Below are 27135 nucleotides of genomic sequence, written 5' to 3'. Positions count from 1 at the left end.
ATATCTATATAGGTAGATCTAGGAATATATATGCACACTGTTGTATTCCATGTAGCTCATCCTCTTGCTTTCTGAATGCATCATTCACACAGAAGGGCCCACATTTTTAAACCAGCCTTAACTAAACTCATGCAGCTTCAGTCCAAAAGCCTATTGTGGAGATAATTGCAAACACTGAAAATCACCCTGGCACCTGGCAAGTCCAGAGTAAACTCACCTGCATTTTTTTTAGGTGCCAAAGAATTTTTGGATGTACTACAAGCAATTTATAATGGTTAGTACTTCGCTTGTAAGATCTTTATTGAATTACAGTGTGTTCAGTTATAATGTCCTCACTTCACCAGTGGGGAAACTGAGGAACCAGTGGTTGGAAAGTGGTTGGAAGTCTTACTGAAGGCTTCAAGCAGTGCTGTGGAAGATCCAAGACTTGGAGTCAGGATCATGGAGAGCCAGCCCAGGGCCCTACTTGCAAACACCACACTGTACCAGTGTCATCTGTTTGGCACGTGCCAACGAGCCAGCCCTTGTCTCAGAAAAGAAGTAGTCTAAGGTAGCCATGACTGAATTTTCATTTTACTTACTGGAGGTGAGTTTGTGAACGTTGTCTTGCCCAGTCACAGGAAGGGCAGCACTTGCTGGAACATCAGAGAAAAGAGAAACAGGGACCTGACAGGCAAAGTTACGCTTGTTGTTTATTTTCAGGCTGATATGATCAGTTCCTGTTTAGCTGGGTAAAACACTTAGCTGGATGAGTGCACGTGTGTGAGGATGTGTTTTTGTCTTCACTTGGTAAGTGCATTTCTGTGTGCAGTATACTTCCTACGCACTCATGGACCGTATGTGTATATACAACGCAGGAGAATAATTGAGGTATGTGCATAAAGGCTCACTCTGCGTCCAAAGGCGGGCTGCTTTGATAGGCTTCTGCTTTCCCCTGCTTTTCACCATCTGTGAGGAGCAGAAGGTGGCATGGGCAGAGCAGGTGGGATTTAATTCTGCTGTGCCCCATAGATCAAGTTCCTGCACCTGAGAAAACTCTTCATCTCTGGCTAGCGTTCGCCTCTTCATTCTGGTGTGGCCAATTGCACTTCTGCTCTACTTTACCCTTCCAGTCGTCTTCCAAATCCTACGACTTTTGCTGACCTCTCTCTGCAGAGACCATTCATTTTTAACACTGACATTCATCTGCTAGATCTCCAGCCCTATTACTGTGAGTTTGTTTCCCGTCCTCTTTTTCTCTCACTGCAGGCACAGACAGAGGACTTGTGCTTTACAGCAGGAGATCATGATGTGGTTTTAGTTTGCTTGGGATGTTTTGGGCTCTTATGCCAGCAGCAGACATAGGTTCTGGAGGGTTACAGCAATAAGGGGAAGGTGCCTTATGTGTATTACTCTGGTATATAAGCAAAAGCAGGTGTGATGTCTTGGTTGAGACCTTTTCTTCACTTCAGAGTTGACTGAGTGCTGCTGTTATGGGAAGACCTGGCAAAGAGAAATGGTTGTGAGTGCACACAAATGCAGCATGTTACCTTTGCAACGGTGGGGAGAGCCCACCTACAGCTTCTGCATGGGCTGCTTGCTCTTTGCACTCACCATTTGTCAAAGCCCACTCATTTAGCTATTTGTCACAGGAATGGCTTATAACCTGTAGCAGCATTGGCCACCCTATCATCTCCAGAAATACAACTGTTAGGGAACAGCAGACCGAGTTAATGACAGTCTCTGTCCATGGCTCAAGTGGAAACCTCTTTCAGCAGCTGATGAACATTGTAGAGGAGGAGGCAGCAACTGCAGGAGGGAGCGGAGTGGGTGCACCATGTGTGAACTGAAACCTTGGAGTCTGATGGTTACTAGCACCTATTAAAAACAAATCATAAATGGCAATACCAGATACAATTGCATTGAGATGGCAGAGGTCCTCGGGAGTCCTGATGGGCTGCCGATAGTCAGTTGAAACAAATTGCCCAGTGCTGTGATACCTCAGCTCCCAATAACAGAGGGCAAATGGCCTTCCAGGGGGAGTTATAGATTTTCCTTTGAGATATGGAAAGGGAAATAAATTAAATTATGTTCGAACATAGGGTTCTCTCTCTCTCTCTCTCTCTGTAACAAAAAGAAGGGGAGAGAGAAAGAAAAAAGGGAAATGGGAGAAAAGAGAGAGAAGCAGAAAATAAGCTTCAGCAGGCATTTGCAATTTAATTGATATTTGGCGGCAGGAAGCCAATCAGTATAAGTAAATTGACGTTATAAGATAAAAATGATCGCTTAATGGGATGCCTTCCCCCATGGCTGCGGCAGACCAAATAAATACTGCCGCACAGGCTGGAGCAGCGTGGTGGCTGTTACTGGGCACAGCCTGCTGCTGCCGTACTGGCAGGGTTCTGTGTGGGCTGCAGTTTATTTTTATGGCATCTGTCTCCACTCCCCGAGAGAAGGCAATGAGGGGTTGCACATTGATTGCCGCTCCAGCCAACGGCGGAGGGGAGAGAGGCCGTAATTAATGACTTTATTTGCTGGAGCACTGCTGAGAACGATTGAGTTTGTTATGGTAGGAACCGATGCCAGCTTTCCTGGAGGCACGGGGAGGTGTTTGAGTGCGGAGGGCAGGAGAGACCTGGCAGATGAGATGTCAGCAGGTTCAAAGGGCTGGGTCCGGCGTGGGCACAGTGCGTGCAAGGGATAAGGTCTGCTGCCAGGCATCGGCTGCCAGGGGACGTGCTTGCAAGTCCATCGCTGTGGCTTGGGGTGGGCAGCAAGTGTGGCAGGGCAGGCTCCAGGTCATTACTCAGCCTACAGATACAGGCAGAGCTACCAGAGGGTCTTCAGGGGAAAAAAAATAAATAATACAACCCATGCTGGTACGTTGCATAGAGAGGCTATGCCTTTCTTTATCGAGTGGCAATACTGGTAGCACGGCCTGTCCCTCCTTCTTTACAGCCACCTTTGGTCAGTTTCTTTTCTGCCTGTTATGCAATGGTAGCAAGGTTTGTTTCTTAAGCTAAAAGTTTCTTTCCTTTCTCCCTTACTCCCTTCCTTCCTTCCTTCCTTCTGTGAAAAAAAAAATCTCTTTCAGAGATTTCACCTGGAAGCAGAATGATACAAACACATACTTTTCATGAACAGATGCATGATGCATTTTGTCAGTACTAGCTTTACCCAGGACGAGGAAAAGTGGTTGCAGCTTTCCAGAGCATTTGTTGTGAATAATCTGAGGCTATGTGTAAATGTTTAGATATAGGTACATACATAGGCAAGGGGGAAAAATTTTAGGCAGCATGCATCCTGACTGGGCTTTCTTTTATCTCAAAGAGAATAAAGTTGAGAAGAGATTTGGGGAAATAAAACCTAGAAAAATAATTCTTAGCCCTTTCTGGAGAGTTTGTAAATCTTTGTAAAGGAAAAGTGATTGTCTTTTACCTAACTGTTCATTGTTCATTGTTCATCATAAAGTACAAAGTTGAAGACATTTTCAGGTTTTGGTTAACCAAAAAGAATTTATCTTAAAAAAACCTGCAAACTCTTCCCTATTTTTGTTGTTGTTTTTCTGCAAGTACTTTAGACAAGAACTTTAGTGAAGAATAGTCATACTTTGCACAAGTCATAGAAAATAATGACTTTTTTTAAAGCTTGGTGAATCCTTATGTTAGTATTTTTTTTCAGTATGTTCTATTGATCTGGTTTTGAACGCCGGCTTAGCCAGTCTGTGAGGTTGCATATGGTTGCACTAGCAATGAGAAGAACACCTCAGGAAGTATTCCATGGTACATGTGGTGTGCTGTGCTGTGAGCTCAGGCAGGAGCACAGCACCCTGTAAGAGGGATGCGGGCCTGCCGGCGTGAGCTGCGCTGGAGCCAGAGAATGTTCAGGACAGGGGAGCGCGTGGCAGGTGAAGAGGGGCTGATGCCCAGCCTTGTCCAGTCCCAAGAAGGGAAGGCTTTTTTGCTTTTTAATATTTGTATGTATATATGTATATCTTAAAGCTGATCACTTTAAACACTAAAATCATTTTGAACTGCAAAGCTAGAGTATTTTTTATTTGAACGGGTCAAGATGGGCTAGCTCAGCGCATTCAGGATTTTCCCTGCTAGGGCTTTTGCGTCACACAGTTCTTCAGAAATGATCTCTGCTTGTGAACATGATTCAGTTTCAGTCAGTCGATGTTTTCCAATAGAAGAAAAGCCTCAAAAAATTTCCCCATCAGTGCACAGTCAGAATCATGTTCACTGCTGTTGGCTTCTGTGGCACAGAGCGAAAGCCAGAGAGACCTGTGTCTGTCACACTGGACCTTTGCTCTCGAGTCACCATTACATATTCATAGAAATTATTTGTTTGCCTACAGCTGGCTGTCATGAAGAAAGAGGGAGTATTCAGATACAGCAGTCTTTAAAAATAATTTGCCACGATCTAGCCATATTATTATCTTTTTCCTGGAGGAGTTATCCCATTATATGGGAGGGGAATAAGTGAGCCTAGGAAAACTCTGGCACAGACATGACAAAAGGGCAACCTCTGATGATGGTGTGGAGGAGCTGTTCCCAGTGTGTTTATCTCAAGTGAAGTCCACAGCACAGCTGCAAGAACAGGCTCACCTACGTGAGATATAGTTGGCAGAATTCCAGTGGTACAGCCCCGAAAGTGACCCACTCGACTTCCCTCTCTAAGCAGGTTTTGAAATAATAGGAATACATACAGTGAAATTCTTCAGTACTCCCCTAATAAGGGCATCCTCGCGATAAGCACGCTGTCAGGGGAATTGTATGGTTTTATTTATCCTGAGTTTACTGCAGGATAAATAATTAATGTTTAGATGACACTAATTAATTACAGTAATTAGCAAAGAACTACACTATCTTCCCTTAAAAGTAAAATCTTGGCTGATTATTTTTGCTCTGTGTCGAGTGCATCAGAATGTTTAAGGCAGAACTGTAAAATATAAATAGTTGGAAGATGTCATTTTTGTTCAGTTTGTGACTGCCCTTTTGTCATCTTCTGTTCTGCAGTTTTTAACTGAGCCAAGAGTGCAGAAAGGTGAATGCAGCTGAAAAGCTAAAGTAGTGATAATAAAGCCCAACGTGATATTTAGCTGCCTCTGCAGCTGAACCAGTGGAGGTGAGAGCTCCCTGCGCCCCTTTCCCGCAGGACCCTGGCTCCCTCGTGCTGCTGCGTGGAATGAGGGCTCTGCACCGGAGCGCTGCTCTGCTCAGCACAAGAGCAGCGCGACAGCAGGTCCCTCTGTCAGCAGCAGTGTTTAGCAAGGAGGAATGCCACGGCTACCTGCAAAAGAGTGTGAGTGCAAATGCCGCGGTGAAACGCTGCTCCCTGCGTGCTGACTGACAGGGAGCCATTGGAGCAAGGGACGTTGCTGAGGGCTGCTCAGCTCTGCGTGTGACTGCCCAGACACCAGCCCCTGGAGCACAGTGCTTGTGTGTGCATGCTTGCCTGTTCACACCAGGACTGAGGCCCGAGGGTGTCAGCGTGCAGGACACTGCGCCTGCTTGTTGACAGCATCTCCTGTGCTGTGGGCAGGCAGGCGGCCGAGCTGCGGCAGTGGGAGCTGGCGGTGCTGGTGCGGTGTCGTCCCTGCTGGAGGCATGGGCCAGGGCTGGGGGAGGCTTCCCCATGCAAGGTGGGCTGCAGCAGGGAGGCCCTCCAGGTCTGGCAGACCTCCCAGGCGATGGGACCTGACCACAGACTGTGTCACTAGTGCCATGGTGGCGGGTGACCCTCAGGGAACTGCTTCCCTGCTGAGCTGGGCTGGTCATCATCGCACTACCCATCTACACTTGTATCCCTGGTTAATGGCAGCATCTGGCTTCCGTGGCACCAGCATTACTCCTTTATGTGTTTTTTTGGTGGAACTTCCCCATCTTCCACTTCTCTGCTAGGAGGAAGAGAGAGCATAGGAAGCTTTGTGCTCTGGCTTTTCTGATCAGAGTAGATGGATGATACACAGGCAGCAGTAACATCAGTGTGCCTGGCAGCACCCAGGTGCTGAACAACCCTCTACACCTCTTTAAGCACAAAACAGCCTCGCAGACTCAGGCCCAGGGGAACCTGCGGCTGGAGGCTGGTGCTGGAGCACACACCTGCCTTCAGGCAGGCAGAAAGTGCAGCTGAAGGAAGATGGATGCACAGGTGCAGTTCCTGGATGTGAGAAGTAAACAGCAATTTTTGAGGTCTACAAACCTGCATTACACAGCTGTAAAGGGTTTATAAAAATTAAGTTCACCCAACTAATGCATGTGGATATAATGTATATAAAGGTACTTTTAAAACTCACACTTTATGTAACTTGTGTATAAAAATTATTCCTGTGGTTTGCATTTTGCATGTAAGCTGTACTGCTGAATTCAGTCGAGAGATTTCTTTGCTTAGTTGTAAGCATTTGCATTTGCAGACTTGAGACCATAGTTCTTGATTTTATAAAATGAGGTTTTATTTAAAATTTGCCCAGTGAAAATCCTTGTATACTAACAGCTTTTTGGGCATCCTCTTTGTGGATCAGAGGATAGAGAGTGTGGACTGACATCTCTGACTTGTTGGACGATGCACAGCACCCATCTACAGCTTGCAGTGTGGCTAGCGGAGCACCCTGTCTCCCCTTTCTCTTCTTTGCATATGGTAAATCCAATCCTGTTACTGGTTGGTAGTACTGTCTCAATTTCTTGCCAGGAATTTGCATTTTAGGAGTAATAAAATCTGCTTGGAGGTCCTCTGCATTTCTTAGAAACTGTGCCAGGATCTTTGACATGACAGCAAAGTAAAGTTTTCCTCCCCAGTGAGAGTTTACTCTGGGGTTTTCCAGCAGGCAACCTGCTGGGATGCAGCAGTACTCTTGGTGCTTTTAAGTGTGACACATCCCGTGGGTGGAATGTGGCTGAGCTATTCACCGCCTTTATTTTCTCCAGGTAAGTTTTCCAGATAGCACTTTGCAAAGTGTTTAAGGTATTAGGTGGAAATTTTGCTTTAGTGTTCTAAACTTGCATCGAAAGATTAGTTTTGACTGATGCCAGCTGGATGGCCTGCATTTTTCTCATCAAATGTCAGTTCCTGGAAGGGGAGGAATTTTGCAGCCCCTGTCAGGTGCAGTGAGAGATGAGTGTTGTGCAGGCTGGAGCTGCTGCAGGGCACCCAGTGCCAGTCTGCTTGCGGTGTTCCAGCTTCTCACTGGCTCCTGCAGGTACGCTTTCTGCGCTGGTGTCCACTACATTTTGCTCCACTGGGAAAACAGATGCCCATTTTAAACAGCGTTGTCATACCGAAAGGTGACTGCTGTTTGCAGGGATGCCTTCGGGCTGTGTTTGCATCTCACACCGTTTTTCCCTTTGGCTGTCAGGCTTTGGTCTTTTCTCCCTCCTGCTTCCTCCTCTGGTGCTGCAGCAGAGCTGTGTGCAGCTGGTGAGTGGAGAGAGTCCTTGGGCACCCTGCTCCTCTGAGCTGGCAGGGCCAGTAATCAGCATCGTCCACAGGCTCCCAGATGTTGGGAGACAGGGAGGAAGGTCTCTCCCTTCCTGTCATGCTGCGGGTGTAATGTGGCAGGACTTGCTTGCTTGGGGAGTAGCGGCTGTCTGCCCTACGCAGCACTTCTCTCTGGGTGTCCTCAGCACACCAGCGTTTTTCAGAGTTGTAAATCCTCCTCCTGCCAGTTGTAACGGGAGACCAGTTTGACATTTCCAAAGCTAAGCAAATTACGATTTCATCTTCAATATGCTCTTGTCCATATAACCTAAGCATACATAGAAATGATTAAAAAAAAAAAAAAGATGAAATGGTGTTATAGTGTGGGATGGAAGTAGGTATAAACTGTGTTAAAATAGCATCCATGAGCTTATAGCAGCCATTTAAAAATGCACTTTGAACTGAAACTACATGAAATAAAGTGCACATCTCCACAGATTGCTGCTGAATGTACCTTACAAAGATGGATTACAGAAAGAATCATTTTCTCATAATCGTTTATTAATAAACTAACCATGGTAGTTACTTTATACAAATAGTTACTGCAGTTATATCTCCCTTTAAATGTTAATAGAAGTCATAGAAACATCAGCAGATTCCTATGCTTTGCTGCAGCCTGGCTTAAGGGTCTTGCAGCCCCACATGCTGTTCACATGTCTGCTGCCCCCGAGGCTTTGTGTCTCATGGAGGCATTGCATGAAGTCCACTTTATGCAGGGCAGGCTTTCAGGACATCCATTCCTCATTGCTTTGCCTCTTTGTTTTTAACCTCTTTCTCTGCACTTCTAAATCCTCTACCAAAGTGTACGTGGGGGGAAGGTACCACTGACATCATTTTTGCTGCTTTTTAAAAATAGAACTGCATCATAAGAGTGGTCACAAATACCACACCCATCATCAGTCCTTCTGGTCCCAAGTCTTCAGGTGGCTGCTTCCCCCGTGGGCTGGGCAAGTGGCTGTGGGAATTGCTGTGGCTTCTCGTCTGCCCACTGAGAAGGATGCAGCCCTGGGACAGTGTGGCCAAGCAGTGCTTTGGGCCATGGCAGAGGGGGATGCATCCTGCATGTGCAAAGCTGGCAGTTTGAGCAAAGACCAGAGCCCTCACAGGTGCACAAGCAGTCCTGCTCCACTCAGTGGCACTATTTACACAAGCATTTGCTCAGATAGTTAGGCTGTCGGGTTCGGAAGAGGTGTGAGGGCTCCACCACGCCTTAGCTGACCACTGGTTAGAAGTATGGGATGGGCGTTAATGGCACGCCTTTCCTGACATAAACTAAGAGATACATAATAAAATTTCTATGTGGCTACTGTAGAATTAAAATCACTGTAGGGGAAAATGAGCTGTAATCTCATGGGAAATCTGTTCTGTTAAGTATAGCCCCATTTTCACTGATGCCTGTAACCAGTTTAGTGGTACAGTTCTGCATCCGTGGACTTAGGACCTGGGTGCACAACAACATCGCAGGGTGGCATCTTGTGGGCATATATGCAAGGCTGTAGCTTGTGCATCAGGCATGACCTCCAGGTGTCCTAATGAGTGAGAGAAATGTTCTCACAGTAGAGAGAAGCTCCACCATTTCTCAGCAAAAGACCAGAGGTGGCTGTTTGTTTTGCTGTTGAGCATTTTAGGAAGAGCAGCACTAAGAGGCCTGTGACACAAACACCTCTGTCTTGGTCCTTCCATTTCCCAGAAATGTTGCAAAACACAGCACTGGCAGTATAGGCATGGATACCACCGTGGGGTTGAGGGACTGCCCCTGCCTTTTTGAGAATGCAGGGGAGAGCCCTGTGCGATGCAAGAGTACCTGGTGCCTGTTGCCAGGTGTTGCAGGTGCTGGGAAGCCTGCTTGCTGGAGCATGCCAGACAGGTCTGCAAAGACCCTGGCTGGGGCAGACCAGTGCAGCTGGGGCTGGCATGGCAAGGGCTCACTGCTGGCAGCTGTGGTGATGCAGCCTGGGTCAGCAGCACGTGACAGAGGACCAGAAGCAGTGGTCTCCTGGCTGGTGTGGAAGTGGGGACTAAGGTGTAAGCGAGCCCTGAACAGCGTGAGAAGCATGTTTGCTTGCAGCAGCTTCCTGCAGCCTGCCATGTGAGGAGGCACCTTGTGCTCCAGAGGCTGGAGCATCAGCCCTCGCCCCCCTGCCTGCAGCTGGCTGCCCTTTTGCTGGATTGTGCCCTGGGCTCCAGCTGCTCCTGCTGCCTGTGCAAGAGCAAAGTGCAGGATGAAGGCAAGCAGAATGAAGGCTGACCACATATTTGAAATGAAAGAGCACATGTGGGTTGGCTAAGTAACTCCAGTAATCCTGCTCCAGCCCATGGCTGTCGCGAGCTGAAACCTTCCCAGCTGCCCCCTGCCAGCCCTACTTTTGGGTTTGCGGATGCACTGGGCAGTATTCAGCCAGGGGCCTGTTCCCCAGGGAAACAAGCACACATACTGCAGGGCATGCACACCAGTCAGCTTGCAACTGGTGCTGTACCTGAAGGATGGAGCCTGGAAATGTCACTTAACCAGTCTTTTGCTCATTTGTCCAAATACAGGACATTGTGGGAATGAGAGCCAGCACTGAGCTGACAGGCGGCAGGGAATTCTGATTACTCAGTCTCCGTGTTTTTACAGCCATTCTGACTGTAAAATCAGTAAAATACCTGTAAAAATACAGTGCTAAGATGGGAGTGTTTAGCAAAAGTTCCCCATTTCTTTTCAAGCCTGGATGCGAGGCAATATGCTGCAGTAGGCAGATGCTGATCTCTGTGTCTCCAAGAAGAGTAGAGCTGGTCCAAGTATATCTAACAGGTCAAGCTTTGAAATGAAGAAGCAATAAGCCACTGAAATGGTACTATCACCGAAACATGATTGATCAATTGAATTCTATCAGAGACAGTGGGCAGTGAGATTAACTCAGGCCTGATGGGTTCAATGAGTTAAAGCATGATGTTCATTTCAGCTTCATTTCACCAGTCTTTGCTTGTGAAATTGGTCAATCAATAGAGGTTGAAGATCATATATATATATATTGGTGACCATCTTATAGGGAATATAATCTAGCGTAGTCAGCTCCTGACTCTGGCTGCCTTCAGTGGGTAATGGAGACAGAGCAGAGACTCTATCAGTGCCATCGAAATGGCCTGATATCTTCTCCAAATGAAAAGTATTTTTGGATCTCTGATGATTTATCTTTTCTTCCCCTCTTTCTCACTTTGATCTACTACAAAACCCATACCCATCTTCGTGAAATATAGTGATTTCTCTTGAAAATATTTGTGCGATGATCAGCTATATACACTTCAAAATAAAAAGTTTCTTTTTAGTGATACTGTCCTTTGAAAAAATAAATAACGGTGCTTAGAAAACTCAAATGCTGTAAATGCAAAGATCTCTCACAGTATATATGATTCTGAAACTACTGCTTTAAAAGGAACACCAAGAGGTTGCTTGCTGCCAAATGCACACAGTCCTGAGAAGGTGGCGTGAAAATTCAGTTTACATTTTAAACAAAGCCTCCCAAATGGTAATTAAACAAAGTCTTTATCTACTCTGGACTAATTTACAGGCATGCTACAAGGAAACAAATCACCTTTTTACCTCCTGGTAATATTTCATTTGCTTCATCATGTTTTAAATGTGGTGAATAACATCCTTCCTAATTAGCCTGCATTTCCCTATAAGGTGAAGTAATTAGGTATGATACCAGGTAATGAAGTTGGACAGTACAAATTAGAGACAGAAACCACATCCTTTATGAACACGGGATGTTCATTGCACTAGCTGTTGACTTCCTTGATTAACCCTGTAAAATCGAGTTGCTTAAAAAAGAAAACAACTCAAAAACCTGAAAGCAGAAGATTAAATTTTCTTTGCACCAGGCAAATGTACCACTAAGATGTGCACTTCATGGTACATCATTATTATTAATAACACCGAAGATATTATTCCAGCTGAAGTTGTGCATGTCACCAATTTCTCAGTTGCTGTCCCCTGGCTTAGATCCTTTTGTGGAGCTACACTCATTTAGACCAATGGAGAATCTATCCCATGCTATTTCACAGTGCTGCTTTATAATGCAGTAATTAAACAGTGCTATTTTCCTTTTCTGAGTGAAAAAGACAAGATAGAATAGATCTTTTAGATCTTTTTCATTATTCCAGTGTTGTTTTTTTAATTGATGTCTTCATATTTTGCCTTTTTTTTTTTTTAATTTTTTTCTTTTATGCTGGACTGTAGGGCTTTAAAATGCTCTGGAGTTTTGTAAAGATAGGGCCTAGGGACATTTGTTCTCCTTACTTTGACCCATGGTTTTAGACATGTATAAGCAAAATACCATTTTAAAATAAGTGATTTCCATAGTGAGTATAGCTAAAAATCTGTTATAGGCATGTTTAGCAATTCTGTATGTCTCCTGTGGTTTCAGAAGACATGTCAAGGAAAAGTAATTAACCATAAAATTATGCTAAAAAATTGAGTCACAGTTTATCAGGTTCTTTAAACTGATCTTGCCATTTGCTGGTCCCCAGAAAATACCTTCCTCTTAAGTAACGAAGACCCAGTATTTCTGGATGAAATCCACACAATTTAGGCAGCCTTTTGTCAGCAAGACTGTTCATGGCACTTCTTCCCAGGGGTGGATCTGTTCTGCGCTTAACTCTTCCTAGGCTATTCAGACTTTGGTTAAGCATAGGAAGGGGTTTCTGGCTTTGTGTTGGGAGGGAAGCGCATCACATCCAAGTTCGTTCAGAAAGTTGTGGTCCTATGGCACAATCTTGACCCATCTATATGATCTGGTAGAGGTAAAGGTTGAAACATTTGTTTGGGAAGAATGTCTTTTTCTGTTAAGGAGAGTACTATATTTGTGTTCTTCATTAGCACTTTTGGAAGGATGCCATTGGACGGGGAGCTAATTGTTTTGCAGAGTAGGTAGGTACACTTGTAGTGCTACTGTCAGCAAAGCAGAACTCTCCTACGTGGATCCATTGATTATACGAAAAATGTTTTACCTCTCCCTGGAGTCTATTTATAACCCAAACTGTTTCAAATGTACCTATGGTATTTTAATTATCAAAGATATTCTAGTGTATTCAAACAATAGATAATGCTAATGGTAATTATTTCACATTTATATAATGTCTAATATCCAAATGTATCCTAAAGGCATTCATGAACTTTTATATGTCATGTGTAGCATATAGAAAGTCTTTAATCTGTGAAGTGAAATCCAGTAGCTACCTGCAATTAGTCAGAGTTTAGGAAACATAGTGAAAAAGAACAAACTCTTCCCTTTGCTGATGGGATATAGTGAGAGAGCAATAATGAGGGCGAGTGAAGGGCAGTTGCCAAGCTCCTTTGACAAAAATGCAGAATCTTCAGCACAGAGACCCGCTGTCCTCAGAGTTTCAGCTCTGACTCATTTCTGCCCAGGTGTCAGCAAACACATTGCTCCTTCACTTCAGCAACAGCAGGCTGTGTTGGGAAGCATGCCTCAAAGACTGATCCTCAGACTGATTTCTCAGACCCTTGGGATGGCATGTGGAGACCTTAACACACACAGGTGTTTTGACAGTGGAGTGGGGGGCAGCCCTCTGTGACTTGCTCTTCACACTGCACTCCCAGCAGCATATCAGACCCTGATCTTGAATTTCAAAACCTTCTGAAGCTCTACCACTACCTTGGCATGTTTTCATCCCTTTCCAATGGGCCAGTGTTGTGCCAGTGAGGTACATCATTCATGGGCTTCCATGCGGTTTTCTCTGATATGATGTTATGTAATCCCTCTGGATTTCACCAAAAGTTTTGATACTGTTTCTCACAGTATCCTTCCGGACAAAATGACCAGAATGCATTTATATAAAAGCATAATAAGGTGGGTGAACAATTGGCTGACATATTGAGCTTAAAGGGTTATCATAAGTGGGGTTACATCAGGCTGGCAGCCAGTTTCAGATGGGGTTCTGACCATTTTAGGGTCAGTTGTCTTTAATATTTCCATAAATACGTAAATGACTTAGATACAGAACTTGAAGGTACAGTAAGTAAGTTTGGAGGTGACACTAAACTGGGAGGAACTGTTGATGCCCTTGAGGGTAGAGAGGCCTTGTAGAGAGATCTTGACAAATTAGAGGACTGGGTGAGCAATCACTAACTACATAAAGTTTAACAAGTACCAGATTCTGCACCTGGGATGGGGCAGCCCTGGATGTATGTAGATTGGGGGACAAGAGATGGGAAAGCAGCCCTGCAGAAAGGGATCTGGGGGTTCTGACTGATGGCAAGTTGAACACGAGTCCGCAGTGAGCCCTGTCAGCCAAAAGGTCCTATGGTGCCCTGGGGTACATCAGGCATAGCACTGCCAGCTGGTCAATGGAAGCGATTGTCCCGCTCTGCTCTGCGTTAGTGTGGTCTCACCACAAGTACTGTGTGCAGTTTTGGGTGCCACAATACAAGAAGGACATAAAACTGTTAGAGAGTGTCCAAAGTAGGGCAATAAAGATGGAGAAGAGTCTAGAGGGGAAGATGTATGAGGAGCAGCTGAAGTCACTTGGATTGTTCAGCCTGGAGGTGACAGAGGGGAGGCCTCATGGTGACCTGCAGCTTCCTCATGAGGGGAGCGGAGGGGCAGGCACTGAGCTCTGCTCTCTGGGGACAGCAACAGGACCCAAGGGAAAGGCATGGAGCTGTGACAGGGGAGGTTCAGGCTGGATATCAGGAAAATGTTCTTCACCGAGAAGGTGGTCGGGCACTGGAACAGGCTCCCCAGGGAAGTGGTCACGGCACCGAACTTGCCAGAGTTCAAGAAGTGTTTGGACAATGCTCTCAGACACAGGGCCTATTTTTTGGGTGGTCCTGTGTGGAGACAGGAGTTGAGTCCAATGATTGTTGTGGGTCCCTTCTAACTCAGGATATTTTGATTCTAGGATTCTGGGATATTAAGTTCCCAGATTGTACTATATCATCATTTCACTCTCTTTCATTGCCCACTTTGAACCAAAACTGTAAAAACCTTTAACTTTGATGCCAACTTTAGAATAACATTATTTTAACCTGAAATTTAAAGCCAGCACTTTTGTGTTCAGAGGTAGTGTCCCCCCCAGCCTTTTGCTACCATGCAGCTAGCAACCACAATTTTAATTTCATAAGCAACAGTTGACTAAACCCAGCACTATGTCAATTAGATATTATTTGATTTAGAATACTAAAGAAAACAAAATGAAACAAAACAAAACAAAAAAGCAAATTTAAAGATACACTGCCCTCTTATATCTGTTCGTATTTTTCATACCTTTTTACACGTTTTGACTTTTTATACAGAAGGCAGGTTCATATTTTTTCTGCGTGTAATAAACTGATCCTGGCACTTTATAGAAGCCAACATTGTCTATTCATGTTGTAAGTTGCCTGACTTCATCTAAACAGGTAAATACAACATTGTTGTTGCCTGAACAACCAAACTAAAATTTAGAAGGATGTTTCTATAATTACGTGCTTACATCAAATGCCTGTTGAGTGTAAGAAAATTTACAGAGGTTTTCTGCATAATCCATCCAAATCAGTAGTCCTTTTTGAAAAAATCTTGTCCACTGGACATCGGCCGTGTTACCAATCGCCAGCACACATATGGAGACAAAACTGGTGTCTGCAGCAATGAGGTCTCTTAGCACAGATGTCCTTTAATACTTGCCTTCAAAAATTTTGATGCAGAATCCACCTGAGAAGCTTTGAGCGCTGGTTCTGCAGATAAATCTGGGCAGTAAGAACTTATTTTTAAAATCTTTTCTTCCTCTGTGTAGTGTGATGTTGCCATCTGGAGAGGAAATCTGATGTTTACTGTTATTCTTGGAGTTCCACCTCCTGGAGTCCTGGGAATACTGCAGACCTCAGCTTTCAGAATATAAACAATATGTTTCTGGCATTGACAGGTGAAGGAAAAGTAGAAAATCACTGTGAATATGCAAACAAAGCAAATTGAAGCAAGCCCCATATTGCAAGAGTTTTTTCAGACTAAACATTTTTCAAACTTGTCTCATGGCTTTTGAGATATGGGCAGTAACTTCCAACCTGCTGAAAGGAGGGGGAGAGACAGAGAGAAAATGTGCCTTGAAACTCAGGCTTTCATCATGCTAGTGATGAAATACAAAAAAAAATATAGAAATATTATACAGAAGTATACCACACAGAAATATGGTATTGTGAGCTGGGAGAGTGCATCAGATCAGTCCTTGCTCAGGCTGTTGTGGTGGCAACTCTGCATCCCAGTGACATCGCGTTTTAGTATGGTGCTATTAGTGTCTGTGTTTGGGAAGCTGACTGGCCAGTTACTGCAAGCTGAACGTGGTTATGGATTAAGGGTCCCTGCTTCTTGGCATAAGCAAACTGTAGCTCAGACCTTCACGTAGGATGGAGCTCAGGAAGACCTGCAGGTATCACAGAAAGGGGATATGGACAGTGACTATGCAAAGCAGATCTGTTGGAGATGATCCAAGCTGACTGTGGCTCTAGCATCATATGTTGTAGGTATGTCCTCTGGCATCTAAACCATTACAGGTTCACAGATATTGTCGTAAAAGTGCTGTGAGAAAATATCTGATCACAAGCCTTTGTCTTGCCTTCAAATTATACGTGAAATCACTGATATCAAATTGCATTGAGGGTTGGCTATAGTGGAGAACTGATCAGTACATCTTCTAGCAATGTGTGTCTTGCTTGTATCCTCCTCTCAAAGATTCTTCATTGTGTCAATATACTGTACCCACATCAATTCAATGGATAAAATGGACACTCCTCTGTAGGTCTCATCATTGCAATGTCTATTTATTCTTCTGTCTTCTTTGTCCTCTTTGAAAGGTATTCAGGAATCTCCAGTACCAAATGGCCATTCTCTCCCGGGTAGAGACTTTCTTCGGAAACAGATGCGAGGAGACCTTTTCACCCAGCAGCAGTTAGAAGTGTTGGATAGAGTCTTCGAGAGGCAACATTATTCTGACATTTTCACAACAACTGAGCCCATCAAACCAGAGCAGGTACTGTTCCAAACACTCAATGTTTTTCCAGATATGCTTTCTGATGAGAGGCCTCCTTGGTGGAAATCAACAAACAATTATTTCTCAGAGTTGCAGTAGAAAAACATGGAGAAACAGGTGTTGTATCAAGCTCTTCAGCCAAGACTATTAAAAAATGACAGAAAACACTTGTTATATAAACATGAGCAAGTGTTTGGGTATGAAATTACACCCAATCTGGGCCAGTTACATCAAATGAAGGCATAAAGCGCATCACAGCTTCTGATACTTTTGTTGGATCAAAACCAGGCTATGCAGATAATAAGGAATAGACTTGCAAAACTCTATGCCTAATTTTGGTTTTGAGTTAGCTTGACTGTACACGCAGATTAGATTTTTGTATCCAGAAATGTCTTTTTAGGCATGTAGTTAGCCATTTGCTGAAACACCCAATTAATATGTGAAGGTAAATTTATTGCACCTACAGATTAGCAGTGTATTTCAGAAGGGCTTGGCACCAATTTTGGGGGGAAGTTCCATTTTAGCAGACACAATACAGAAGCACAGGCAAAAATTGATTAGCTGTTTCTCTCTACGTGCTTTTGGTTTGTAGCCCTCAGCCTTAAATTTAGCTGCAGTCATGGGATGTAGAAATGAAAGTATTGCTGTCAGCTTCAATTTGGGTCTAGTTTGCTACTTTTTCTATACTTAGTGATGTAATTAGTCATTGTTAAGCTCCATTGTTAATATTAAACCTGATTTTTAGTAAGGTGTATGAATGCCTTAAACTGCAAACGAACAGTGATTTCCCTTGTAGGAATATAAACATTTGAAGGCCACTGGAGATTATCAGGAACACAGTAGTTTACTACCATCATGGCTTCAGTATTAAGGAGTACGTACTGGTCCAATGTTTTTGGAAAAAATAATTCCTTTTGCTGAAAGTCAATGGTAGAGTAAAAATTCCCTGTGCCCTTAAGCTCCTATGTGTCATTTGTTACTTCATTCATAGTCATTCATTTTTCACCAGTTTTTGAAGGTTCTGTGGTTTCCATGGTTTATATTTTTGATGAGTTATATAAATCTGAATTCAGGCTGGAAAAAGATGAGGAAGATGCTGAAATCAATTTGAATCAAAAAAAAGACAAAAAAAAAACAACAAACAGAAATCAAAAACAAAACCAAAACATGACTCGTTAGGAAAGCCAAGGAAGCAGCATCTCTTGAAGGTGAAATGGCCTTTGCATACCACTAGATGGTGGCTATCCCATCCCTAACACCAGGGATAATGGAGAGGACAGGCACTGAGCCAACTCCTACAGTAAGCCTGTTCATTATTGGTCACTTAAAAGCTGTATGGTGTTACATCCATCCTTATTTAACTTCTATATGCGAAAAACAATCATATGAAAGAGAGTGGTGATGGAAGAAGATCCTTTTTTATCTTTCTGTAATCTAAAGTTTCTGAGTTATCCAGAACCGTAGCTTATGGGACAGAGTCCAGCAATGAACAGAAATAGATAATGTCTTATTGGTTTAATAGAAGGAATAGAAGAATTAAACGGGGATGTTGCTAAAGTTTCCTGATTGTCAGATTTGTGATTTTCAGTTGTTGGTGGAGCAAGGATCTCCCTGGATCCATGTAAGAAACTGTAACTAGAATGTCTGTGCAGTCAGAACTTTGAGAGTGGAGATATGCCCCTATTAATTTGTTAAAAAGGGCACTTCACAGTCTAAGAAGTCAAATGGATGCTGAGAAATGATATTTCTGAGAAAAAGATATTATGATGTGTGAAATGGGCTTAGCAGAACTGCCTTGAATTGATGATCTTAGAGGTCTTTTCCAGCCTAAATGATGCTGTAATTCCATGATTTTTTTTTAGTTTAACTACAAATGGAGTTTGCTAGTTGTTTGCTTTAATATAGGTTGGAGCATTCTCATTTGCTTTTGGAAGGCTGGGCCACGGGTAAGAGCTGACATTTGTTTGGGATGGGTTTTTCTTTTTGGTGGCATACAACATTTATTTTCAGCATGAACACATGTAATTTATATGAATGCCTGATTCACAAGGATGTGATACGATCACCACTGCTTTAGTAAGCAGTCATGTTTTACCTCTTTTGTAATAAAGCAAACATGTCATGAAACACGAAAAGTGGAGAAGCTGTCTAGATCAATTAGTGATGCTAAAGAAATCAATTAGAAAGAAAATATTGAATCATATTGAATCATTGGGTTGAAATGGACCTTTTAGGTCCTTTCAGCTCCTTTAAGATTATCTAGTTGCAGCCCCATGGCCATGGGCATAGAGACCTTTCACAAGATCAGGTTGAAAAAATTAATCATGTGACTAGGAAAAACAGAGTTGTAATTAACACAGTTAATTATTGTAGTAGACTAAGGTATGCATCCAGAATCTGGCAGTCCAGAATGTGGCTGAACTCAGAAGTCAGTGCATTAGGAGCTCAGGCAGCAATGGATATATGGAGTCCTTACCCATTTCTGTAGATGAAAATAATGAAAAGATGCTCCTCCCCACACAGAGAAGATGTGTAATAGGAGCTGGTGATCCATTACTTGTCTGCTATATTAGAAATATAGTCCAGGAGGAGCAAGTGGAATATTGCTAATTTTATTTAGTCACAAACCTTCTTGATGTCCCTGTGCTAGTCACCTGAGGAGGACTCCAGGTATTTTACCAGAAGACTCATGGCTCGTGAGACAAGGAAGTACCCTTTTTGTTCCTGTTTTGCTGCTCCTCCCTAATTCTTCTTTGCTTGTGATCTGGGAACAGTCCCTTGGTCAGGGTGAGTAGTGGCATGGGGCAGACAAGGTTGCTTCTGCACTGCTAAGCATTTGCAGCCTGAGCATGTTCTGTCCTCAGCTGAAGATTGGGCCCTGAATTTCTCCCGATGACTTTTCTGGATGTTTTGGGCTTGTCTGTTGGAAAGAGTACATTGCCACTCATGTAGGTGGATGTTTTCGCGGCCTAAGTCTGAGTCCTTGCTCACCACTGCCAAACCCTTTACGTGAGTGATTCCAGTCTGTTTCCTTTACTCCTCCATCTTTAATGTCTTTGTTCCTCAGTTCACCTACATAAAATGGAGACCCACAAGTTAACTTTCAGCTGAAAACAAGTTGTGCACTCACTTGACAGGCATTATCTGAGTTTTCATATCTACTGTAAAACATGACTGCTATAGAGAAGACCATGGGGAATGAATACTTGTCTCTGAGTAAGGGCTAATACAATGCTGAGAGAGAAGACAACCACTGGACAATGACAGGAAAATAAGATGTTAGACAGTACCTTACTCAGAAACAGTGTCTGTTGTATGCATTGGGTGAGGCAGGGATCCTACCATTTGTTCATATAATTAAAGATTGTGTCAGACTGTATGCATCACGGGGCAGAAGTATGGCGTTATGTGCCTTGTTTTGCAACCTAATGTCCTGGTGATACAGTTGTATGTGTGCATTCTGCAGCACTGGTATGTAATACCTTCATATGCATTGCCATAACATTTAGTGGCAGGTGAATGCTATTCTGGTGACATCAAGAAGTTGTAAGATGGGAAGTCTGAGACTGAGGGCTGGATGTGCAAACTGAGTCCTTTTGTGTCTATATATTTCCAGGGAGTAATGAGGGGATAGAGACAGCAATCTAGAAGCACTCTGGCCTTCCTTTGCCCTAACAGAACCCCACCATGAACATTAGTTCATGTATAAAATGAATGCCTTTCCGTTACATTTGTCCCCTTTTGTACTCATCTCATTTTCTGCAAACAGCCCATGATCGATTTGCACTGTCTGCAAATGTTGACAAGAAAACCGCTTTCATGTATTTCTGGGAACTGATTTTGGGCTGTACATAGGTGTGTGTTTGCAGCACCACCATTGTACCGTCATTCTGCTCATGAGTGATAACCACCACAAGCACCATACAGCTCATTCATCAGCTGGGACAAAGGCTATGGCTTCAATGTCACATAATCCTCAGGTCTCAGAGAAGGAAAACATTCACAGCATCTACTATCTGGACTGGTTACTGTTCCTGTTCTTTTCATCGCTTTTGGTGTTTGCGGGGATGGGTCCTGCTGTCCAGGGAGGTGTGTTGACTCTGAAGTGCTGTCCCGATGGCCAACAGATAAGGCTGTTTGCACTACTAGTGTAGCTATCTTCAAGACTTCCTGTGGAGCAGAGCTCTATGGACACGAGGAGTGGCTTTTGCCTGCCTGTCCTGGTAACTGTGCTACACCTGTGTTGGGCGCCGGTACTCCAGTCTGTCCCCTGTCACAGGAAAAAAACAACAGTTAGTGGTTGCTGCATGGACTGCAGTTTTTATTCAGAGCTTGCACTCATCTTGTGTCCATCCTACGCATAGAGTTGCTGCACTGCATAGCACACATTTCTGTGCCTAGTCCATTAGGACCGTTCAGGTTAAGGAAACTGGAAGTGCAGGTTATACTAATCAAATACAGGTCTGTTTAGGCACATGGATGATTGTCCACCAGCAGTTTCCTGCAATTCCTGTCAGAGAAGCAGAGAATGCTCTCCACCCTTCACTTGAGAAGCCATCCTAGGCTGACTTGGGCTGTGACGTCAGCTGCAGTCACCACGTGCTCCCCAGAGGGCTGTACAGCAAACATCCACATGCCCAGCACTGGCAGGGAGCCTGGTGCTGCAGGACAGTGCTCAGAGCAGGGCTGTCACCCCCCATGTTGCCCTGCAGTGGAGTTGTTCCTGCTTTATCATTGTGTGTTGTCATGCTGGAGCCCTAGGAGAAACATGGAGGGCTCCATGTCCCGGTGACCCTGACACCCTTGAGGTTCTCCTTCAAGAGTCTGTCACCCACCAGGAAGGAGACCTTACCAGATCTGGGCACAAAAGTTTCTACAACATATGTGTGAACAGTTGACTCAAATACATTTGCCAATGAAAGCATTGCTAAAAGGTGTTTGTGGAGAATCAAGATCTGGGAAACAGCTGTTGGCCTCACCTGAGGCATGAGGGGTTAAAGAGGGTGCAGGAAAGTCATGTCAAGGTGGGCAAGGGGCAGGAGCAAGACTCACAGACTAACGTGGTTTTGGTAGGCATGAAAGCTGGATTAACACCTCTGCAGGGGAGAACTGTGGGGTGTTACAGCAGTGTCTAGAGTATATGTAGCAGAATCTGTTCAACAAGAGCAGCAGTTCATTAATTTCCTCAGAATAAAGAGTCTTTGCTGAGTTTCTGTCCACAACAGAAATGTATTCTCTTGTGTTTTCAGCTTCACACATAGGTCCAATCGAATACTCATTGAAGCCAAGAGGAATATTTCTATTGACTTCAATAGACTTTAGATCAGGACCATAATGAGGCATAACGTGATGTGACCAGATTCAACACTATGTAGGTCACTGACTTAAAAGAGAGCTACTTGCTGCTAATAGTAGATAATTCCCTGGCCTTTGCTGATGCTTTCACATTACTTTTAACCAAAACTAAACTGAATATCTCTTCCTTTATTATTTTCTGGATAAAACGTGGATATTCTGGGTTTAGGTAGGAACAAACTCAGGAATCTGACAAACATATAATAATATATGCAATCATGAGATGCAGTCTGGATCTGGAGATAAGTACAGGCAGATGAAAGCTGGATATTTAATACACCTGAAAAAATTACTAGAAAGTTGGACAAAGTAAAAAAAAAAAAAAAGTGCACAGTAAGAAACCTATTGCCCTCTGTTGCAGGAAGTGTTTTAATGAAGGAACTCTCCAAACTGACCAAAAGAGGGGTGTAAATCCTTTTGAAAACCTTCAGGTGTTACTTTTTAAAGGCAGGTGTGAGCCATCTTCCAAAGAGGACATTAGACTTTCTGTTAAAGGAGCTGTGTTGGCTGGGCTGTCCACAGTGGTACAACTGCTGAGGGGGGAGGAGATGTACAGTCCTTCTTACAATATTTGGTTTTGACCTCCAGCAATAACAGGTGAGTTCCAAGATAAAGACAGGAAGTAGGACTTACTTTTTGTAGACTTACATTAGTTTTTATTGTGACTCACTTACTCTAAAAGTGCAGGCAGTAGAGAAGCAGAAGGAAGGAATGAACCGTAGGACCATATGTTTGCTCCTGGTCTCTGGAATATGAATAGCATGTTTTTTCCTATGGCACTATCTCTGGGTGGACAGTGGCTGCTGAGGATCTTCCTAAATTACTCTGAGAGTTGTAAAGAGAAAAGTAGAGCTATCATTTATTTATATCTTCCCAGAACTTCATGCTGCCCTATAACAGTGAAAATTATGGAACTAATTCATGGCTATATCTTCATGTTCAGAATCAAATCTTTTCCTGATCTGCCACCTGCAGCAATGGTTTGACTATGTAAATGCAATCACCTGGGAAGAGCATGCGGGCAACTCCTTTGTGTGTGGCCGAGCTGCCCCCTGTGTTTCTGACCCTGTGAGCCCCCCACCTCTGCTGGTGGCCACAATGGCTGCAGCAGTGCAGCTGTGCAGTGCCAGGGCACTGTGGTGGTGCAGGCGCTGGTGCCACCTCCTCAGCACCTTTCTCTGAGCCCCGGGTCCCTCCTGCCTGTGGGTAGTGGTGGATGAGGGCAGGTGGTGCAAGAGGAAATGTGGAGCAAAGAGCAGCTTGGAAAAGCAGGTCAGTGATTTTTACAGCTGCACCTCTATCAGCCGAAACAACTTCTGATGCAGGCCATGGCTTTATTGGTGGGAGGGGAAAAAAACAAACAACGACTCTAAAATCCAGCATAAGAAAGCATGTCAGGAGAGGAAAAACCTTCCCATATTTACTCTCAGTAGACTATTAAGCAACACCAGGCTATTAATTTGGCTTTTGAGTCTTCACTGAAGCCCATAAAAGTGCACAGTTGTCAAATGGAGTTCATTTTAATTTCCTTTCAATCACAGTAAATTATTCAGGTGATAAATCAGCTGGAGCAGCCTCCTGGCTGTAATAGAAACCCTAATTCCTGGCTAATTATCCAGCCCATTGCTGCCAGCAGATCAATACTACTACCAAATGGAAAGGGCGAGGGGTTCACAGCAGGAAGGGTGGTGGAGGGACAGCAGCTGGGAGTACTGGTGCACCCGTGACCTCCTGTGCAGTTCAGAGGCTGTGGGAGGTTAAGCTGTGCAGAGGTTTCCCTCTTCGCCCCACCTTTCTTAAGGGAACACATCCCCTCCCCGTCAGTAATTTACGCTAGGACCTGTGATACTCTGTGTTGCACAGGCAACTGCAGCCCACAGCATGCTGTGGTGTGCAGGACTGGGGCTCAGATCCCTCCTTGCAGGTGCAGGTGTAGGGTATGGTGCCTGCTGGGGTCTGGAGTGGATTTCAGCTCTGTCCTCCATGCTGTCCTCTTGCCACTTGGTAAGATACTGTGCTGGCCTTTAGTTCTCCTATTCCTCAGGCTTGGGACTTAGCTGTTGGTCTTCAAGAAAAGACATGGAAAGGCTCTTCAGTTGTGTAGGAACAGGCAGTTTGGATCCCAGGGGGCATGCCTTGTGTGCTGCAAAGAAGTACTCACTCCTGGTACTTCCTGTCTGTGCTGCCTGCTGTGTAAAACACAGGCAGAGATGGGGAAAGAGCTCCCTTAGAGGGAGTCAGATGCTTGGAAGGAGATCTCTGGCAGAAAATAATTTTGCTTGTTAAGTAACACCTTTTAATAATGGCAAAACTTAAAGAGGTTAAAAAACAGGCTGCAAAGAACCAGTGCTTAGCCATAACACAGGGCATTTGGCTGGGAAGGAGAAGTAGTTCCTTGGAGATGATAGCTGTTCTTACTGGACCTTCCTGCATGAAGTGATTGTTCAAGAGGCTGCCCCTTGCCCCTTTGAGCCCTGAGATGCTGCTTCTACCTGTGGCTTGCAGTGCATAGAGAACCATCATCTCCCAGTGAAATACCAAGGCTATACTGCAGGACTGTCAGGTAGAACTCTTCCATCCTCCAGGGTCCTCCAGGATCCTCGAGGGAGCTCAGAGCTGTGACTTGCCCTTGGCTTCTGGAAGCTGAGCCTTCAGCACATGAGACTTTGTGTTGGATTCCTATTCCCGTTCACTGTCACTGTGGTTATTGCTTATTCACATTACAGTGATACTGGGGGCACCAAACAGGCACCACAGGGCTAAGTACTTTGTGCACTGTCTGGGGAAGAGCAACTTCCCTGAAGATCTTGCTGTCGAGATGGAGAAGGCAGGTAATGGCTGGGAAAAGGAAAGCAGTTATTACCTGTGTATTTGAAAGACTAAAGGACTCCTAGTGCCAGTTACTTAGCTGGAGAAGCCCCAGGGGTATACTGGGTTTATCCTTACACTGCTTCCCTCCAGCACTGCTGCATTAAGTTTGCTGCAGGTCACGCCTCTGTTTGCATGTTTTTGCTTTGGGACCACCTCTGTGTCTGGCAGGGCAAAGCATGGGTCTGTCTTCTACCCAAAGGAGCCCTTGATGTCTCCTCCCCTTGCCCCAGCAGGCAGAGGGCATCCTGAAAGAGAGGGGTAGAGAAGTCCTTTGGGCATTGCAATGCCTTTCTGGGCTCTGCCACCCCTTTTTTTCCTCTTGACTGCTCCTAGTTTTGAACATACATGAAAATTAAAATTCACGAGTTAAATAAAAAGCCAGCCTTGCTGAGTTGGAGCTCTCCCTTTTCCCTGCCTTTTTTCTCTTTGGTCTGTATGGGTGCATCCACAGGATATTTTTTTCCCTCAGACTTGCGCCCCTCGTTATGCAGAGGCTGGCGTGGAGGCGATTTCTGTGACATGTGGCACAGCCCGGCGGAGCTGAGGTCACGGTGGCCAGACTGTCACCAGCTGCTGGCCATGACTTCCCAGTCAAGCTCCCAGCACTCTCACACAGAGAAACACAGCTGAGCCAGAGGGAGATGAGGTTCAGTGTCTCCAATTGCAAGCACAAGAGCTCTGGTGCTCAGGCAGGCTGGGGATGCTTCAGGGACTGAGACATCCTTGAGAAAGAATGTGGCATGATTTTTTACTGGGGTTCTGTGTGTCTGAGGGCCTGGGCAGTGCTCTCTCAGTGTTTGAAAATTGCAAGCTTAGAGCCATTTCTGTCAAGTAACATCATCAGGAGATGTTTTGCCGGTCCCCCAGTTTCCACTCAGCACTTTGGCACTCTGCATATCTGAAGTACAGCACCTCTCTCCCTGTGTCCCATCACAGGAGTGATGTCCCAGTCTTGATGACAAGGGTGATCTTGAAGTGTTTTAGGTAGCAGATCTCTTCCTCCAGGTTTCAGCTATGCTGAGCTGTTTCCCAAATGTGCTCAAGTTGCATGGTGGGACTGTAGTGAAAATGTGGGAAGAACGGCGTAGGCAGGTCACACCCCAGCTCAGAGATGCTGCATCTTGCAAAGACAGCAACTGGTCTCTTCTGGGAAACTCGTCAATGCTTTCATAAATGTTGTACAGAAGTGGGAAATTTTAAAGAAGCTGTTCCCTCTTGTTATCTTGCCACATTTCTTTTGTAAGTTTAGAGCTGCCTTTTAGTGATTTTCTCTCTTTGATTATCATATATTTTGCTGATCAATAGCATCTTTTTATCAGTTTAGGAAAAGAAATAAAGTCTATCACTTTAGTGTGTTTAAAATAAAAAAATCGTATCTTTGTCTTAAGCAGAGTCTTTCTTCCAAGGTTTCATTTTGTTAGGAGACAGTTAATTGAAAGTCTGTGTGTACAAAAAAGGGCATAGAGAGTAGCTAGGCAAACAGTGGACATTGTCCATATTGAGCAGTGATGTACTGGCCACCCATTAGATTTTTAATATCATGTCAAAGCATAATATATGAGTGAGATGAGTAGAGTCGTAATTGCTCATGTAGTCTTTGTCCCTTTGAAAAATAACAGATGGAGTCATCCATGTGGTTTACAGTACGGTATGTGTTGTGCTTTGTATGTGTAGGAAAACCACATCAGGAACTGTCTTGAAGCTGGTTTTCTCTGTGGAAAAAGACAACTTTTTGTAACAGTCCCCATCAGCCACATCAAAACTGACCTACTTCCTTCTCTCCATGTTAGCCCTGTAAGAGAGGGAAAGAAGAATCTATAAGCAAACACACTTGCCTGTTGATTTATTTAATGTGGTGCCTGCTCACATTGCATTTGGATGGAAGGGGTTTGCACTGGCATTTGAAGAATGGGAACAAGACTTATTTTCTTGGTTTCCAGTGAATGTCTAGGTCCCACAGGCTTCGAATAGACCCCAATAAAACTTCCACCCATTGGTTTGGAAATCACTGCTGGTTCAAGCTCATTTGTGGGCTTTTCCTAAATCTGTTACTTAAGTCAGCAAACAGGTTTCTCAAGATGTTCCACGTAAAGTGTGTGAAGAGCTGAATATCTTGATGTGTTAAAGGATTTGAAAGGAGCCAACCTCTTCACAGCAGTGCAGTGTGGCAATGCAAGAGACAGTGGGCATGAAATGACACAGGAAAGCTCAGGGTATAAGGAAGTTTTCACCATGGGGATGATCTAGCAGTGGAAGAGGCTGCCCTGTGAAGTTGTGCCGTCTCCACCCATGGCAGTTTTCAAGATGACACTGGATAAATCCCTGACCCAATGGCTGGTCCCCGAGAGACTTTCGAATTTCTCAACAATATCCATGCTTTTGGAAGTTCCTTCCAACCTGAATTACCCTATGACACTGATGTCCAGCTACTTGCTCTTCACT

At 44.4% G+C, this 27135-nt stretch overlaps 1 protein-coding gene across 6 annotated transcripts in view; it reads left to right on the top strand.

Annotated features, from left to right (window-relative positions):
* Positions 1-27135, top strand: part of PAX5 (paired box 5) — a 143658-nt gene that overhangs the window by 34662 nt on the left and 81861 nt on the right. For all 6 annotated transcript variants that reach the window (XM_035567624.1, XM_035567623.1, XM_035567621.1 and 3 more), the window contains one exon: positions 16292-16467. In XM_035567624.1, coding sequence (XP_035423517.1) covers positions 16292-16467 — 176 coding nt within the window. The remainder of the gene's footprint in view (positions 1-16291; positions 16468-27135) is intronic.

This window comes from Cygnus atratus, chromosome Z (genome assembly GCF_013377495.2).
Source record: "Cygnus atratus isolate AKBS03 ecotype Queensland, Australia chromosome Z, CAtr_DNAZoo_HiC_assembly, whole genome shotgun sequence".
NCBI classification, from domain to species: Eukaryota; Metazoa; Chordata; class Aves; order Anseriformes; family Anatidae; genus Cygnus; species Cygnus atratus.
This window is presented reverse-complemented; position numbering and strand designations above follow the sequence as displayed.